At 36.9% G+C, this 18,825-nt stretch overlaps 1 protein-coding gene across 1 annotated transcript in view; it reads right to left on the reverse strand.

Annotated features, from left to right (window-relative positions):
- Positions 1-507: 507 nt before the first annotated feature.
- ARHGAP8 (Rho GTPase activating protein 8) overlaps positions 508-18,825 on the reverse strand; it is a 35,271-nt gene continuing 16,953 nt past the window's right edge. Inside the window, exons 8-13 of the mRNA XM_057381065.1 lie at positions 18,102-18,212; positions 14,888-14,961; positions 7,027-7,104; positions 6,266-6,394; positions 5,898-6,001; positions 508-3,009 (exon numbers count right to left, since the gene is read on the reverse strand). Coding sequence (XP_057237048.1) covers positions 2,812-3,009; positions 5,898-6,001; positions 6,266-6,394; positions 7,027-7,104; positions 14,888-14,961; positions 18,102-18,212 — 694 coding nt within the window. The 3' untranslated portion in view covers positions 508-2,811. The remainder of the gene's footprint in view (positions 3,010-5,897; positions 6,002-6,265; positions 6,395-7,026; positions 7,105-14,887; positions 14,962-18,101; positions 18,213-18,825) is intronic.

Here is an 18,825-nt window from a genome sequence, read left to right on the forward strand (position 1 = left end):
ACACTACAAAAGCTTGAATCATGCAATTACCATTTGTAAAGAGAAACTGTTATCAAAGTAACTGCAGGAGACACCTCCAGGACTCCTCTTAGAGTCAGGAAATTTGAAACATATATTTCTTTTACATGAATTTCACTCCAAACCCTTCTGAATAATTYATGTGAGCTGATTTAATGCCATAGTTAAGTGTGGCACTCAGGACAGAGTTCTGTCAGAGATGGAGGATTTTACCAGGGTGCAGAGTGGGGTCTCATCATGGGATTTGTACCCGGGTGCCTTTAGTTTGGGAGAGCATCAAATGACCCACAGAGGGATTACAGGAGTTACCTTTTAAAGAAAGAAGGCAGCTGGATATGGGAGAACACCATTTTGTTCTTGGTGAGAGGAACTAGAAATCTCTGGAAATGGGAGTTACAAATCACTGAAAGAAGAGCTGGTGTTTGCCATGTGACCAATACTGAAAGAGTCTGATTTTAACTAATTTAACATTAACAAATGCTGGTGGATTGTACTTTTTCTTTGTAAAAGTGAAGGGGTCAGAGACAATTGTGTTCTGTCGACTGCAGCTGGCAAATTCCTGTTGTCTCCCAGTTTAGGATGAGAACTAAATCCCATGGGAGCCCATTCCCTACCTCTGGGGACTTTTTGAGCAAAGCTGACTTCTGTCAACTCAGGATTTCAAACCACTGTGCTAAAGCTGTCCAAGACTCCCATTCCCATTATGCAACAGCCTGCAGACCAAATGCCATTTGATGTTGCTGGATTTTTAAAAGAGGACATGGGGAAACGGGAAACAACCATTTTATAAAACTTACCAGTATTTAATCCTAAGGCACTTTTCCAATGTCAGGGGCTCCTTTATTTTTTTTTACAGGCAGCAAAATTAATGCATATGGATTTTGACCAAGGTCAGAAGGTGGCAAAATACTGTGGTTTTGTAAATTCCCAGAGGCCAAATTCCTCCCCTGTCAACACGGTGCTGAAGCACAGAACCAAGYTGCTCAGCAGTTTGGTTTTTAATACAACAAGGTTAGTTGAGGCTCTTACTCAGATATAAAGCTGATGAGCTGCAATACAAAACTATGATAGTTTCATCCTTGGCATCTCATTTTGCTGAACTGCAACAATACTGAATACTTGTTAATTATTCTCTTTTTATTATGACAGATTTTATATGTAAATGGAAGCCATAGGTGGTTATTACTTACAGATATTCAAAAATTACACGTTGTCCTTAAGACACTTGAGAAACTGGAGAAAACACTCAGCTGTACCATCAGAAGTTGGTCCTAACATATCTTGCTCTAAAGCCTCTGTTTTTCCAATTTTAATCACTGACAATGCTGCAGATGACACCTACTGGGCAAATGAAGGCCTGGCACATCCAGATTCCTCCTGAATACCTGGTTATTTCCAAAGGCAAGAACAAATCCTCTTCACCCTCTGAGATAAGATTTTGTCCCACTCTTTACACAGGCTGACAATTCCCAGCTGCCAAGAGGGAGRACAGAAGCACAAACCCTCAACTCACTCAAACCCGTGGGATAAAAAGTGGCTGTGTTTGCAGAGAAAGTTCTCTTTGAGACTATTACTTTCACTGAAATCTAAATAGTCACTCCATTTCATGAATCCTGTACAGAAGCAGGAAGAACAGAGCATTAGGGAAAACAACACTTACATTTTTTAACACTGGTTCATTTTCTTTTCTACAGGCAACTAAGATGATAACTTGTTTAAAACATGCCATTACCAATTGTCAAACAATGAAATAGCAGAGTGTTAGAGTTCATCAGATAAAGCAATATTAATGGCATAGTTRGAAAGAAAATACTGAAAATTCTCCCTTTATATTGGCTAATTATTTTCGTTGGGACTAACAACAGACTTTCAATGCACATAAATGACATTAGGTATATAATCCAAGTTGTTGTTCTTGCTGCTTTCTAAAGAAACTAATTTGAAATTTCCATCAATTCAATTTGCAAAAGAAGTGCAGCCCAAACACTGGGGGGACTCAGCCTATATTCTCTATTATGCACCCATCAATATAATTCCACTGATTCATATTCCAAGACTTTAGAGGAAAACTCCAAGAATTTAGAGGATTGTTGCTCCTTGTTTGAAYTTACAAGAAAAAACTTCTACACACTTTGCATGTGCAGCTACAATGATTAACTCCATATATATTGGGCTGCACAAACAGTTAGCCATCTGCAAAATTCAAATTACACAGGAAACATTTTATTCTTCATGGTACTTGTCAACCTGATGTGCCACAACTGCCCACACCTTTTTGTGTAAAAGAAGATGCTTAAGTATATGGAAAAMTAGTTTAAAAACATTCATATCTTAAAAACTGATTCCACCTTTATTAACTTAACAAGGTAATTGCTAATAAACTTGTATTCAAATAAAAAGTAGAAAAGAAAAGAAAGAAAAAAAGAAATATGTACATTCAGGAGAGGTCCAGAAATTAACTCTGCCCATGCAGAAAATAATGCCACATAAGAAGTGTCCAGATCCCCAAAGAATCTGGCATGTAGTGTTAAGGGTTTTTCTAACATCCCCGTTTTTGTCAGCTGCTCAAGTTTAGTCAGAGCATTCACTTTGACCTGTTGGTCTTGAAATGTTCATGTTCATGTTTTGCCCATGTGATGGGAATTCAYGGGGCACCAGTCCTCTCCCAACATCTTTGGTATTTGGAAAGATATAGAAACTTCGTGTTGAAAATATTTTTTCCCAGGAGAGCTCTAATTATGAAGGTCCCACCTGAGAGACCTTTCCCTTATTCCATTTTCCTTTCCAAGAGCATCAAGGTAAGATCTCACCAGGCACAGTTCTGGAGTTGAAKATATTTGTGTAGAAATCTATCAGCAGTTCAGTGAAGAGATTCACAGGCACCAGAGCATTAAGGGAGGTGGTTCCTTTGGATGGCCAGATCAAATTCACTCCAAACACACAGGCCAGGCTGGATGCTGTCATTCTGTTATAGATGCTCTCCTGTGAAACCTGGCAAACATAAACATGAATTGCTATATGCAGACAAGAGACAAGAGATGATCATGTATTCATTTTTTAACCTCAGGGCTGACAAAACAGAATAGAGCTATGAGGCCCTACTGGAGGCTGTGTCCTTCAAGTATAACCCAACATCAAGCAAAAAGGCTGAATTTTTCCCTTGTGCTAGAAAATTAATTGTTTTCAATCCTTCTATCATAGAAGCATTTGTTATCTCTACTGGGGCAGAGAAGAACAACAAGAAGAAATTTAATCTGCTTCAGATAAGATGAGCTCAAACAAGAGCTCTATACCACAGCAATGTAGGAAAAGCTAAGCTAGAACCAAAATAACTGATGAGGGAAAACAGTAAGAAAAATGAGTTCCCTGTTAATAAGGAGACACAAAACTCGGCATTTAGGCACAGTACCTAATTAACTTAAACTGTGAATTACAGAGGGTACAAACAGTCAATTACTATTATGTTTTAAAAATACAACATCACTATACGTTTGGTTGCTCAGCTACAATGCTGAAAGGAACTCTGCAAAACACTTCCAAAGAAAATTACTAGATACTTCAACACCCCCACAAACTGACTGAAATTTCAGTTTCTACRCCCACTGTCAGCTATTTTGCAGACAAACCAACTACTTGTTGCACTAAACTACATGAGGTTTAGTCATCTAATCCTCCCCACTCTGCCCCATAATCTCCAGCCAACCCCAAGCTCTACTGAAGGTAATTACACTTTKCCATTGGATGAGTGGTTGAGACAAAACATTCATTCAGAGCAATTTTTTCCACCCTGAATTTGGTTTTAAATTTGCTCCCTGTTGTAAATCTGAAGCACAGCTCATGGGTCCCAAACCTTGTCAACATTTTCTAGCTGGTTCAGGTTTGACAATTTGAATTTGCAAGTTTTTGCAATGGTTCTTTCAGGAAAGTCATCCACCCTTCCCCCTCATCAAGCCTGACTGCAGGGACAGAAATGAGCAGCAGGTAGGGAAAATGTAACCCTCTTCAGACTCTCCTGCTTCTTTAGCCTTAAACTGTCCCAAAAAAATACAATTATAGTTTTCTACTAAATGGTTTCTGCCTTCAGAATGGGGTACCTGCAGCCCTCAGAGTGTTTTGCCAAGTAATCCCCAAGAAGAAGGCTTTGCAGCAAGGGGGACTGCAGAGAAAATAGGGATTTTTTTTCTTCTTTTTTTTTCTTCTTTTTTTTTTCTTCTTTTTTTTTCTTCTTTTTTTTTCTTCTGTATCAAACTTGGAGTGTTCAAAACCTGTACCTAGTGATTACCATTCATCCCACTTCATGAAATTGCTACAAGTACCTCTTGCACTACTCAAGATTTAACTCATGAAAGAATTAAATTGTCTCTTATACATAAGCCAGAAGGTTGATGATGGCTGCTAAAAACTAGGATTATTGTTAAACTGTTCAAGTTTGAATTGTGGAAGCTTGTTCAGCACACCAATCTGCAATGACTAGAAAGCTCAAACTCTGAGATTGTTTCATGTTYCTTTGACCTTTCCAAATGCAAATATACCCTGAGACATTAAGGAAGAAAAGCCATGGATCAGCAAAAATTGCAGATCCGAGCACTAGCATCACTTGATGCTGTGCTTGACATAACTACTATAAAATAATGCCATATTCTGTTCCCAATTACAGAAAATATTGTGTGGCACTTTTGCACACCTCATTAATGCATCAAGTGCTCAGCTCTTAAAAAGTGCATTAAGATGATGCATCTATTACTGGAACAAAGTCACTTACACGATTCATAACACTGAGGAGAGATTCCAATTGCTAAAATAATTGCAAATGACACGAGGATTTCCTTAACAGCTTTAGAGTTCAGCTAAGCAACAGTAAATGAACACGTGAGTATTACAGGAATTGCTGTCTGAGGGTTGTATTGATGTGTTTATCCTTTGATCGTGCTTTTCTCTAATGTTTTGACAGAAAAAGGGATTAAATGCACTGATTTCTGAAATACACTGCTGGCTAGAATATGGCAAACAGGATAAGGTAGGAGGAAGGGAAATGTACAGTGCTGTGATTGTTTTTTTTCTGCACATTCAAGGATTCTGAATGTAGAACTCTTCAGAAGTGGATGTTGCCCAAACCCTCCCACTCCTGTGTTTGCCAGAAATGGGTTAATAGAAATCAGCAAATCGAAAAGTAGGACAGAAGATACATGATTTAATTCATCCTGAAACAAAAAATCCTTGCAAAATCCTTGCATTCCAAGTTTTTCATTTAACACTAGTAATGAATGGCTATTTTAAACAGGAAAATGCTATTTTAAAGATTTAATATTAAATATTTTGCTGATGGTTGTTCTAAAGYTTACTAATATTTATCTAATTTTCTAAAATAATCCTAATTTATTTGGTGTTTTASATGCTCAAAACTTGTAGTTCAAGGAAAACAGGTGATTTCACCTGCACATTCTCCAGCACCTAAAATTACAATCACTATTTCTATGCTTTTTTTTTCATTCCAAAACAGGCAAAAAACCACCACAAAACTAAATCAATAAAAAAAACATTGCGAATGCGGAGTGGAGGAACAGAACGTGTAAATATACCACTGCTGGCTCAGTTCATTTAAATGTGCACAGTAATTTTCATCTAAAGAATTTCATTTAAATGTGCACAGTAATTTTCATCTAAAGAATTTCATGGTGAACCAATGGTCAGACCAAAGCTTAGCACTCACTCCTATCACAACTGGAGGGTTCTGCACCCCAAGTTCAGTCTATAAGTACTGCAGAGCCACTTCATCACACTATTTAAACTATTCACTTTTCTGTGGAGATGTTAAATTTTGAATTTACAAGAGCAGAATTAGAAATAAAAGCTATTTTGGGAGTTTTGTCCATACTCACCATATGGAGAAAGCATATCAGATATTTCAGAACAAYGTAATTGTGCTCAGGAAGTCCTTGAATGATTTCTTTGCATCTGGTGACTCGTAAGCAGCTCTCAACACCTGCAATGTCCAAGTCATTCTTAASTCTGAAGCATCAAAATATTATCAAGAAATAATACCAGCAAACTTTGTAAAAAGCCAAGAGGGTTTTGGCAACCCTGACTGCAATCCACGGCTGCAGCAAAGCATTAATAAAATAATATATACAAATATATATATAATGATATTGTAAACCCACAGATGCCCCTTGGTTAGCAAACAAAAAGCAGTAATTTTGAATKAGCCAGGTGCTAATTAAAAATAAATTCTTCTTAACATACTCACTGGTGATCCCAAGGATATGATCATAASAGTCAAATGTCAGTAATGGCTGAGGGAGTTCCCTAAGGAAAGTCTTCAGGATAACAGCAGSAACATGGATATCATTATAATCATCAAAATTCACAGACTTGCCTAAAATGAGAAAAAAATTTAAAAAAGAGTGTTCAAATTACATGTTTTGCTTTTTGTTTAAAATGCTGCTTGAAAACTGTTTCATACAATGTTTTGAACAGAAAATCCCTTGGCTTTCTGCGGCTGGTAACTCCTGCTATTTTGGTTTTGCACTTTTCATTTGCACAGAGTTTTGTGAATTTTGCTCTAAGAGGTTCTTCCCATAAASGCAGTTCAYAAAATGACATCACAGGGAAATCACTGACTTKCAAAATTACTTCTCTACATTCCATAAATTATTAGGAAAAATCWTATTTCTTTGCCATAAATGGATGCAAGATGACACAGAGACTCTGTAACTACARTAAAGTGCTTAGACTCAAAAAATATTTATGAAAAATATGCTATTTTAGGCTCAAACTWCAGTAGTTGTTACTGATGTGACATCAAGAGATGACTTGCTATTCAATAAACATTAGGTGTCTTTTGCTACCYCTCACGTTTCTGAGAGTACTGGTACTCTTATTATTTTATGTTACAAATGGCTTTAATTAATAGTAAGAAATTGCATTTCTGCTTCACCATCAAAACCAGGATTTTTTGGTTAAAAAATTACTCACATTACTACTGGCAAGGCTATGACAACAGCTTACCCTGATTGTAGAGTTTCTGCACATCTTTGATAATCTGGATGCTGGCTGACCTCCTGAAGAGACCCTCTACTTTTAGTCCTGAAAAAAAAAAATTAAACAACTATAGAACAGATTTTTTAAAACTCTGTTTTAAGGTATTTTGGTGAAGACCATTGGTCCTTCCACCTCTCTGGAAGTCAGTGGGACTCATCACTCTGCCTGTCCATGGTACTTTGAAATACCTGTTTCTATTCTTGAGGCACTTCAGAATTATTAGTCATGAATTTCCTGAAAAGTGTCTATCTCACATTGTGGATTAACTGAAATCTGAGTTCATCTAGACAAGAAAAATGTCAAARAAGGATGTCATTTGGACCTCAATTTTCAAGGTAAGTTATTTATGTGAATTATTATGCAAAGAGTATAGGTGCAATAATTTCTACTTTTCTTAAGACTCGTGGTAGTATTTCATTATTGAGTTTGGTAAAACTCTCATTTCCCTCTCCCTTTCCTTCTTTGCAGTTTGTGCTGTTCCTCACACCCAGCAGGTAATGTAATTTCACTCACAGGTTCTCTGAACTGGAAATTCCTACTGGAARCAGAATAACCTAAAATATTAGCCTGTGCTGGTCTGACAAAACATAAAATTGGAGTTTTGGGTAGGCTGGCAGAGTACCCACTACTCAGACTGAAACGTTTGAGAATTTCAATAAAAGCACACATGGGTTTGTTTGCATGATTTAGAATTTTTACAATGTTCTAGAAAAACTGAGTCATTTATTAATGAAGGATGCTCAACCATTCTTGCAAATTCACCCAGGTTGCAGCTGTATTTTATCCATGAAAAATCAGTAAATAATAACAAAATTCCTTAATGAACAAATCATTTAGTATCATTCACATGAATTTAGGTCAGTATACTAAMAGAACAGATAACACACCATTGAAGTACATTTTCACAGACAATTTCAGAGATTTTTGCCAAAAATCTCAAGCTCTACTTGAAAGAGATCCACTGACTAGATTTAGAGGTTTGGCTGGAGTTCAGCTGAATACAGCTCCTAGTTACTTCCTAGGAATATTTCCCCTTGCCTGTTGAAATGARTATTAAAATTTTAGCCCATGCATTCAGTTCTGGAAGGTGCATGACATCTCAAACTACAATATCTAAGCTTTTTTGACATGTGTGGTTACTAAAGGAACCAAATAACAATGATACATTTGACCCCTCTCCTTCAGATTGTGTTTCAGTTAAATAAAGTCACAGCAAATAACATCACTGCAGTAAAACTCTTCCATTGGATTTAYAGTAAACCTATCTAAAAACACATTTTGGGACGTGGCAGCTGGGAAGTGCTTGCTTGTCAAGGAGCTGTCCCCAGCAAACAAGAAATACARTAATTTCCAGAGAATTTGTGGAATTTTATGCTGGTTGTCAGTGGAATAGAGGTGCTCTGTACAAAAAAACTTTCAGAAAATGGATATCCATAAATGCTTCCAATTCAGTTTGCAGGAATTGGTTTAATAATTAATGTTTTTATCTGATGTGAATCTCGCTGTAAGGACTACAATGTAATAAATATCAATTTTTTAACAGGTTTATGCCTTTATTGGCTAAGCTTTCAAGAGTCTAATTAAAGACATTTATCTGTAACACAGACAACAGCTGTACTTGTCTGGCCCTGCATCCCATCAGTGTCACATAACACTAAGCTCTTCCTGGTTATGTTTTTGAAACATAAACCAACTTTTTGGTTGAAAACCAACTTTTATCTTCATCTGCAAAAAGCTGGGATAAGGCAGGATCTGTGMTTCTTCCAGAACTCGTTTAGCAGGTCAGCTACCACTGAATCAACAACCAAAGTAAATATCCCCACTGCTTTTTACATTTGTGGGCAACTCAGCCAAATGACAGGACASATAATAAAGTGTATTAGAGAACAAGAAAAAGCCATATTCTCCTTCTGTAGTAAATTAGAGCAATTCTAGAGAATACAGAGTTCCAACTTCAGTCCGTGTTACAAAGAAATATGAACTGGGATTACATCAGTTGAAATGGACACTGCTTTAGAAGTTTGTAAATCTATTAATTGCTGTCTGTGTTTAGGCTGGGCAGGGGAAAACTACCTCAATCCATGATTTCAGAGATGGTATTTCCCATTTCACACAACCTGAACAGCATCAGCGTGTGCCTCCAATAAGGGAAGAAAGAAATGGACCTGATGCTTCTCATTGAATATTCCACTGAGATGGGTAAATACACATTTACAGCCTCACACAGCCTGGAAATACCTTCTCCAATCCTGAATCCTCCTTTTCAGGCACTGGGGGGAAGGCAYCCCAGATATTGCAATTACCATAATTAACCCAGCACAAGCTACGCACACTAAAATAAAATTAATCACTGTKTTTTTCATTTTTAAAGACAAAATACATGCCAGAGCCACCTGAGTTATAGGATAAGAAAACAAAATTGACTGAAGGCAATGTTGATCATTGCAGCTCAAAGCACTCATTTTTATCCAATTGAGAAATAATTTTGAAGCAGTCTGTTTAATTTTTGTTAGCTGTGTTCTTTGATCAAATCCTGTTTAGAGCATGACTCCTTGCAGCTGTCTCTATAAAAAGAGGGTGGGTTTTTTTTTCTGTGTGTACAAATTGAGCTATTTTGCCATGAATAACACAGTCCATATGGAATACCCACCCTGGAGATGTGAACCTGGACTACCCAGTTCTGATGAACACTGCATGTCACTCATTTTTATCACCACTGTGAGGTAATGCAGCACAAACTGCTCCATGCCCTTCACCAGAAAAAAATAGAGACTTTTGCTACCCTCCCCTGAACTCCTCAGATCAAAAAGAGTGAAMATTTATTCTAAATATTAAGTGCTATACAATAAAATATAGTATATGACTAGTGAAGAAGCCATCTATAGTCAATAAAAAGTGATGATGCGATACAACTGAGTAATTATTTAAATGCCAATAATCACAAATGAAAACAGGCAAGCACTTCATTCCACACTGAAATAAGAAGCCTTTCACCAGAGTAGACAAAATTTCACTGTGCCATGACACAACTGTGTCACACTCTGCATTAATAAACTGTAGCTAAAAATACTTAGTCCCCCTCCTACTTGCCCCCATCAGTTGTCCCACAGGAAAGACACAGATAATCAAAACTGATAAAGATAAATTAAAGCAACACATGCTGTCACATTGCTGGAAACCTGTCAAAGAAAGACRAGAAAATTACATTCTTTATCTTTCAATCATCCTTCATTTGAGGGTTGCTGGCACCAAAAACCTTTGTTAATTTGTCTGCTTTCAGAAAAGAAATGGCAGAGTGAGCATTTGAATTCCTTCTGTCCCAAACTGAGTTTGGAAATGTTTCTTACAACTGGCATCCTGCTGAGCCTTCCAGATTTGGAAGTGGTTTTCATTCTCACTAACACTGGTCTAAACCAAGATATCTTCTTTCAGATTTCCTAATTATAGTAAGATTCATTTTTTAATATCAGAATTAATGTATTTTGGATAGAAGGACTGCTGAGTTTATAGCAGAATCCAAAGTATATTTGTGTCCTTGCAGTTTTGAACTGCATAGTCTATAGCCTTTGCAAGTATGAATGAACATTCTCAGTTTACACTTGGCATCTCTGAGAATGATTTACTTGTAATGCYTGAGCACCAAAAATACAAACTGTGCTCATTACAAAGTTCATTTTTATTTGGTGGAACATGAGACATTCTTGGGATTTATCTCATCTCCATGAACCCTGTGTAAAAAACATCCACGTGAAAAAAAAAGAGCCAAGAACTAATGACTAATGTCAAACTTTCCCAGGGTTGCCTTTTTAAATGGTATTTTATTGATCACAAGAAGTGGAGGCCAGGCAGGAAAGCTGCAGCAATCCAAACATATTCTGAACACATAACCACCCATCTTTCCCCATTCTGACTACCACCACCAGGATGTATTCATTCACATTAAAAAATGGAGCCAAAACTTTCTCCATCAGCAAGATTTGTTGTGATTCATGGAAGGGAGGAGGAGGAAAGATTAATCCTGTTTACCACTTTATCCTTCTGTTGAACAGATAAAGGACAGCTTTAGTTGTCACTATAACCATGCAATAGGACATTTATTACTTTATCATTAAACTTCTATTGCATGGTTATTACTATTCCATTTAGAAGTTTTGATTCATCACCCAGGACTCTCCTGAGGTACCACAAGACAACAGAAAACAAAAACTTTGATGCTGCAAAGCACTTCCAGTCTACAAAATAGGTGGGGTAAGAAAGACTTGGCCCTGGGGGCCACTGTGAGATAATTTTCCTATAGGGACCAGTTTTCTTTCCTGCTTCACAATTCCCTAGTTTAATTTTTTTCACTGTGAGTTTATTGTTCCATCACTTCTGAGCTGCTGCTGATCTCACATGAGCTCTTTAGTGATCAGTTCTCTATGCAATTTTCCTGCAGCTGGCCACTCCATAGAATGTAAATGCTTTCAAATTTTGTAAATTTTGGTTTATTTTGGCCAGCTTTATTTTCAAATTTTTAAAGCATGAATAAACATGTTGTTTATACCTTTGATGATGCTCTCTAAAACATAAAATACATTAACAATAATAATACAATCTATTTCAAAGTTGTATTTTGCATAACACCAACACAAATGAGAGTGCATTAATGTCTCAAATAGGTTTGAGTGACATTCCTGTCCTTTGTAATCTATTTGACATCTTCATGCAGGTCTGAATAACACAATTTATACATGCATTGAATCAAATAAAAATTCCCCCAAAAGCTGATGCCTGACCCCCAGATGTTGGGGAGTTTGCAAACAAAATATGGATTTTGTCATGCAGTTTTATCCTCCATAGCATGGCCTTACTCATACACACACAAAAAAAAAAAAAAATCTTATTCAGTGCAAGTCAAGCCTTGCATTTATAAACTAGACAGTTTTGAAGCTCTGCATAGGAAAAAAAAAAATCCTCTGCTTTGCTGGTTATTATGAAGATCAAGTTACATTGGTGCTGTTAAACCTGCTTGGCCTGACTAAATCATCACATGGGTTCAGGATGATACCACACCTTCTTTCTGAAATTAAGAGCTCTTCTCTAGTTTGGTCCAGGAAATGAACTCAGAGAGTTAGTTTTAATAAACTGATGATTTTTTTTTTTTTTCAGATACTCAGAATTCATTTTAGGAAACCAATTCTCTATGAAGGTTACAAAAACCTAAATCAGGCATTTTAAATTTCAGTATATTAAAAACATTTTTCACTCTGAAGTGGAGCTGGAATGAAAGTGGTGAAATGGCTTCTGCTGAAGAAACAAGATTTTGCAGAAGTTTCTGTGATCTAACTCAGAGCTCCCAAACCTGATTTCAAGTGCACAGATGAGAAAATGTAGCAACAGAAGAAAGAGTGGAACTACTGCACCTTGGGTGAAAACCAAATCCCACTCCCTTCTAATTCTGCAAGGCTGAAAACTCTGCCAAAATCAAATGAAACAGGGCAATGACAGTGAATTTTTGTCACTTCCAGAAGACAAAGTGAAGCTTTCACTGTGCTCACGGCCACGTCTGGAGTGCAAAGAATGCTGCCAGTCACCTTCCCAGGGCTGTCAGCACCCACAGGGCTGGCACTTGCTGGAGATGCACAACTGAGATATTCCAGTTGATAGAAAGTTCAAATCAAAGCAGACAGCAGGTACAACAGATACCTGCACACTTACAATCAAGTGGAAAAAAATGCATGTCTGTCACTTAGACTTAACAGTCTTGGCATGGCAGGTGCTTGGCTTTCAAGCACCAGCATCAGCTGGCTGAGAATGTCAAAAAACACTCCACCTGACAAGGCATCTCTCTTTAGAAATCTCCTTATGATAGGGGATATGACAGCTCTGAGCAAACCTGGGCTTGGCTGGAAAACAGCAACGTTGGCASAGCCCTGAACCCTTCCTGAGGGAACAAAAGGATTGAGAGCTGGGGAAAAAATGTGACATTTCAGCTAAAAAGTGCCTGGACTGGACTGTGTATTGGTGGGCAGCACGACCATGCCACTGACTTGTGAAGATGCACAAAGATGGAAATCTCTTCACGTCGGAGCTCATCCCTTACAATGCTGATACTACAATGAACACAGGAAATTTGAGCCAAAAGTGGACAAGGTTTGGAGAAAAGTCAARGAGGATTACTGCTTTCAGAATGACAAATATTTCATCTAGGAGAAATTCAGACAAAGATGAGCCAACCCCAGGTTTTTTAACCGTAACCATCATAACTTGCTATTTTTTCCCCCTCCTGCACATTCRGTGTTGCTGCTTCAGAAAACTGTGGGTATCTGAGCTGWCTCAGCAATTGTTAAGGGAGAAGARTATTAAATTGGTGTAGCAGTGATGAGACAAAACACACAGAAAGAACAAATGCAGGATATACAGCTTTTGTGTCAGATCAGGGCAAGAATAATTAGTTACTGGTCGCTAACACAAATAATGATGGCCACAAATCTGCTATTTCTTTAAAATCTTTAAATCAGCCCAAGAAAGYACCAGATATGCAAAGTCTTCCTCCTATGCACAGGCAAAAGTTTAATTTAATAAACCTTTTAGTGGTTATATTCTCAATTTCTAAGCAGTAAGAGCTGTAAGAGGTAATAATGTTGGTGCCACACTCATCCTCATTTTAGCTCTCTTGACTCCTGTGATTAGCAAGGAAGAAGGATTTGCCTATTAAGATAAGCTAAGTGTATGGAAGGATGATAATTTCATAACAATTTAAAACACAAAAAAATCTGGCTTTCATCTGCTGACAGGGCATGCACTGACACACTACATAAGCTCTAATTATCCACTTAAGACTATAATTACAGGAATGCCATTCACTTGCATTCAACATTCCTAATAATGAAATATTTACATTCCCTGTGTTCAACCACAACATTTGGTACAAGCTACACCTGCAAAGTTTTCATGATCAGCACATAAATGATCAGTTATTTAATGTTCTTATTTACCTTGAGATAAAMTAAAATACAAAAGAGCATAGCCTAGCAATGAGGGCAAATGTCAATCCAGTCTGTCCTCAATTAAATAAATAATATCTTGGACTGATCTAAATRAAGTCAGGATTTCTCTTGAAAATCAGCAAAAAAGATGAAAGGCGATGCTTTTCTTGCCTGCCTCCTTCTGTCTTCACAATTGTGAAGCCTATTCATTGCAAGTTTTTAAAAAAGTTTGCAATTTATCACTTAGGGTTCAAATAAACTCAAACTCAGACCAAACTCTGGTGGAAATAGTTAAAATGAACCCATACTATGACACACACTGAACACTGAAAGCAAAATTTAACTTGTTCAGAATGACAGCTGAAGGATGTAAATTAAGAATTAGGAATCTTCTGGGATACAGGTTTCTTTTTACAGAAGAATATAATTTATTCAAAATTTACATTTTATATAATTTGTATGCTGTCAATATAAATAGCTCTTTAAATSATGAAAATTTCAGATTAAACTCAAGTTGCAACAAAGAGATCTGAATCCTGTTTTTGCATTAAAAATCATGYTGATCCTCCAAATTTGATCTAACCTTAACCAAACCAGTGATGATTCTTCTTTAGTTGTTTTGTTTTTTAATAACTGAACAAAAAACATTCTGATTTTCTTCACATGACACACCTTTAAAAAATGCACATCCTTTCTTCAGAAGGGATCTCATGGTAGCACCCAATTGCTATTCCAATTCTCAGGACATAAACATATCCTGTGTAGTTGTAATCTGTGCCGAGCCAAGCACTGAGTGTTAAATAGTTTCATACTGTTGTTGTTGTCCAGAAAAACGAATCCTCTTTTGACACAGAACTCACCTTTATTTTTTAGATAGGATACAGTTTCCTTCATTACTGGGGGGAGTAGCTCGCCTTTGTTTTTGTCCTTGATACTGTCACGGAGGAAAAAAAAAAAAAAAAAGAAAAAGTAACATCCTGTAAATGGCATTTATAGGCTAAAATTCAAAGGTAAAACAAAACAGTCTGAGCAAAAAACTTTGAGAAATCTGACAGCTTTTATTTTTTTAATCTAGACAGAATAGAAAATTCTGTAATTAGCCTCCTTATTTAAAAAAAAAATAGTTTTGGCAGTTTGGCAAAAGTTACAGTCAGTATCTGCTGAGCATTGTGCTACACTCTATAGTAACCAACAACAAAATAACAGACCAGCCTCAGATTTTAAAGTAGACTTAGTTCTACCAGCTGAAGTTTTACCTTCAGAAGAGAATGATTCTTAAGACCTTTTTCTTTTCCAGGTACTGTGATTTCTTCTCTTTCTGTCTAGGCTTAGTTATTTATCAGTAGAAACTAACTGATAGTAACTGGAGTTATATTTGACATAACTTCTGTAACACCACTGCATGGAAAGAGCAATCCACTATTACATTTTGTGTTTACACTACACATAAAAACTGCTTCAAAAGGAATTTCCAGCAACATGAGTCAGCATGGAGGGATAAGGAAATTGCCAAATCTCTGCCCCCCCATTTGTTTTCCCTATGCTTGCCAAGGGAGTTAGAAGATGTTAACTCCACTTTCCTTACAGAGTATTTTCATTTTCTCACCACTTTATCTCATATTTCCTCATAAGATAAGGAGCAGCTCATAACTAATCATCATCTAAATGCTAATTAGYGCACCAGCATACCAAAGGCAAGAGWAAACTGAATTCCTGCTASMRTTTCTATSCTTTCAAGCAACGATTTTTAACAGTTTGCAGTGTTTGGGAGAGCTCTACTCCTCTGTCAAGTTTGGTTGACATAAGCCCAAAGCTCTTCTGCGAGCCTTAGTAAAAATCAATCCTGATTTTTTTTTCCAACTGACTGCTATTTTTCAACAAAAGACCCATACCAGAATCCAAAGCATATAAAATTCAATAATGCTCTAYTTGTGGGTTAATACCACTTTGTGGAAATTGCTCTATCTACACGTAACATGAACTGTTTAGGAARGGGGAATTTTCATTGCTGTAAACATAGAAATTTTGCTTAAAGAATATAGTCAAATTTCACAAAGCATGTTCACAATKTGACAATCTCAGATATTTAGCCAAATAAATTCTAGAATGCGTGCAACACTCTTGTAGGAAAGAGAAGACTAACAGCAAGGAATTAATTTACTTCAGATAATCCTAAACTATGTTCTTTTATACATTACAAAACCCCATTATTTGCTGCTGCTTGCAAGTATGATTTTTAAATGAAACTGTCCAACTTCTTCTTCCTACACATTGGCAAGGAACCATTAATTTTAATACAAAAGAGTACAGGGCCTGCTGGAGCAATGATTCTGTGCAGCATCACAATGACATGATAATGGCCAGAAGAAACATTTATGACCTGACTTGTAAGATCAAGTCCTAACTCAATGTTTCCCCACTATCAGAGACCTCTGAGAGCTAAASCAAAATCTATGAGTGCTCCATGAAAAAACTCACTCCTGAGAGGAGCTCCCACCACCAGGAGCAAGCTCCTGATCTTGTCTTCAGAGCAGCAACACAGAACAAAACACGCAGTGACAGTGCAGTTCCATTAATTAGTCTTRCTAATAAACCACACCAGGAAGGAAGTTTTAGGGTTTTTTTGCACAGCAAGCAAAGWTCAAATCCCCAGTGAAATTGTATCTCTTAGTAAGGGCCTAAAGAAGAAAAGRGGTGGGAGATGAGATCAGTACCGAGGCCAACATTCCAAACGCCAGTTAGGAAAAGCAAATCAAAGTAARGGTTAAAAAAAGCACATTATTTTAGCTTTTCTAATAGGGGAGTTCTAACATATTCCTTGTGTGTCAAATGATTTTATTTCAYGTATTTAAATCAGTACCCTAAACACTTAGGGCAGCTTTTATTAAAATTAGTCAAAAGCCTAACTTACTTAAATGGGAGCATCAGCAAGAGTTTAATGTGCTTGGAAGCTGTTACATCTTTATTATTGACAATTTAAGCTCATAGAACCCATTCTCAGCCTCTCTAAAGTTGCACTGATTGCATTTGCTTTCTTACAGCTGCTCACTCCAGAGGCAACAAATAGCAACCCAGCAGCTTTTTTTAAACGTTCTCTAATTATTATTGTTACCCATAAATGTGTTTCCTATTTCAGTGTATAAATAGCAAACTGATTATTTACAGCACTTGCTCCTGTTGAGAAATAGCACATCAGTCAGAGAGGTAAGACAAATAACTCGGCTATAATTTGTAATAATAACCCCTACACATCACATTTCTTTTTTTCTGGAAAAACAGAACAGTTATACAGTTTCTGCACTCCTACCATTTTCTGATTTACAAGTTGCAGAGGATTTGTTTTTTTTGTAATTTTAAGTGGTGATGCCACACCACCACTTCTGCAAGAATGAATAAAACACGACATAAACATTGTCCTTCTTAATCACCCAGTAGAGCCCACCTAAAATAAAACCTATTCTCTGAATTAGGGAAGTAAGTTAGCCATGTTTCAAGTATTAGGCCAAACTCTAAAGAGTTTGTAAACATAAAAGTTAATCTCATAGTAGCTCTTACACAATAGACAYTGATTGTACTAATTTCAGGCCTTCTAGAAAGGACTAGTGCTTAACACTGAACCAGAGAAAAATTCTATTTTGTATCTCATTTACAGCTGAATCATTAGACCCAGAGAAGTAGAGTATGGGTAGAAGGAGGTTTGACAAAAGTCCATGTACCAGACAGCCTAAACTGCCTTTGCTGAATGTGAACAATATTCTTCAGCTGTTTTTGAGAAGAATAGAAAGATGACAGAAATTACTGTGGGTTGCARACTAGAAGGTTTTGTAGTATTTTTGTTGTTTAGTTTACTGAAATTGAATCTTGCAAGTCCTATTGCCATCCCGTTCCTYGTGTAAAGTAAGCAATATTTTACACCACATACAGTGCTGCAATASATGCTAACAGCTTTCAGGGCATTTCTGGAAGGGAATGGTTTTATTAATTTCATAAAACATTCACTGTCTGGTGAATATGCACATTACAAAATGCAGAAAGGGTATAGAAATCTCATATTTTAGGAATCTCATGGCTTACTATTGCAGGCTGACTCCAAATTGCTGGGTAGGCAGAGGTGGCCGTGGTGGAGGAACCTTAACCACAGGTGGAAGTTTTCCCTTCTGTTTCCTCCGAAGATTTTCATCATGGCTGAAAAAAAAAATAAATCAAGATTTCATTGATTTTCTGTGCACTTCAGATGACAGACTGTATATGTGAACAGCTGCAAGTATTGCTGATGTCCTGACAATAGTGTAACTCTTAATTTCAGCAAGAGTTAATTTTTAAATAGTATTGRTGGTGGGATAYTTAAGCAAGACATAGAAGAGCCTTYTGCTTCAGCCAGTGGAGCACAGTAATGTGTCCAAAAAATAGAATCACACTATATTTTAATAGCAAAATTCAAACTGATTTGCTACTCAAAACACAACTCTCTTTTCATTGGCAATCCATGCAATCCAATTTATAACCTCAGAGCTCTAAGGTATATTCTGTTATCCCATATTTACAAAAGAGGTRTGTAAAAAGCCACCAGGCATCAATAACAGTCAAAATCAAAGCTTCCAGTTACTTTCATTCAGCAGTGACATAAAATCACTTTCTGTCAGTGCATCAAAGCATTTTCATGCAAAGCACCATGTTAGAATGACTGTTACTGATACCAACACTGGTGCTTGACTGTACCAGCCCTGTGCAGTTCTTTTCMTTTTCATYTCATTTTTTTTCTTTTYCTTTTCATCTCCCAYCCACCCTCCAACACTTC

Source organism: Malurus melanocephalus, unplaced genomic scaffold, assembly GCF_030028575.1.
Source record: "Malurus melanocephalus ecotype Western Australia unplaced genomic scaffold, MMel_1.1 scaffold_490, whole genome shotgun sequence".
Taxonomy (NCBI): Eukaryota; Metazoa; Chordata; class Aves; order Passeriformes; family Maluridae; genus Malurus; species Malurus melanocephalus.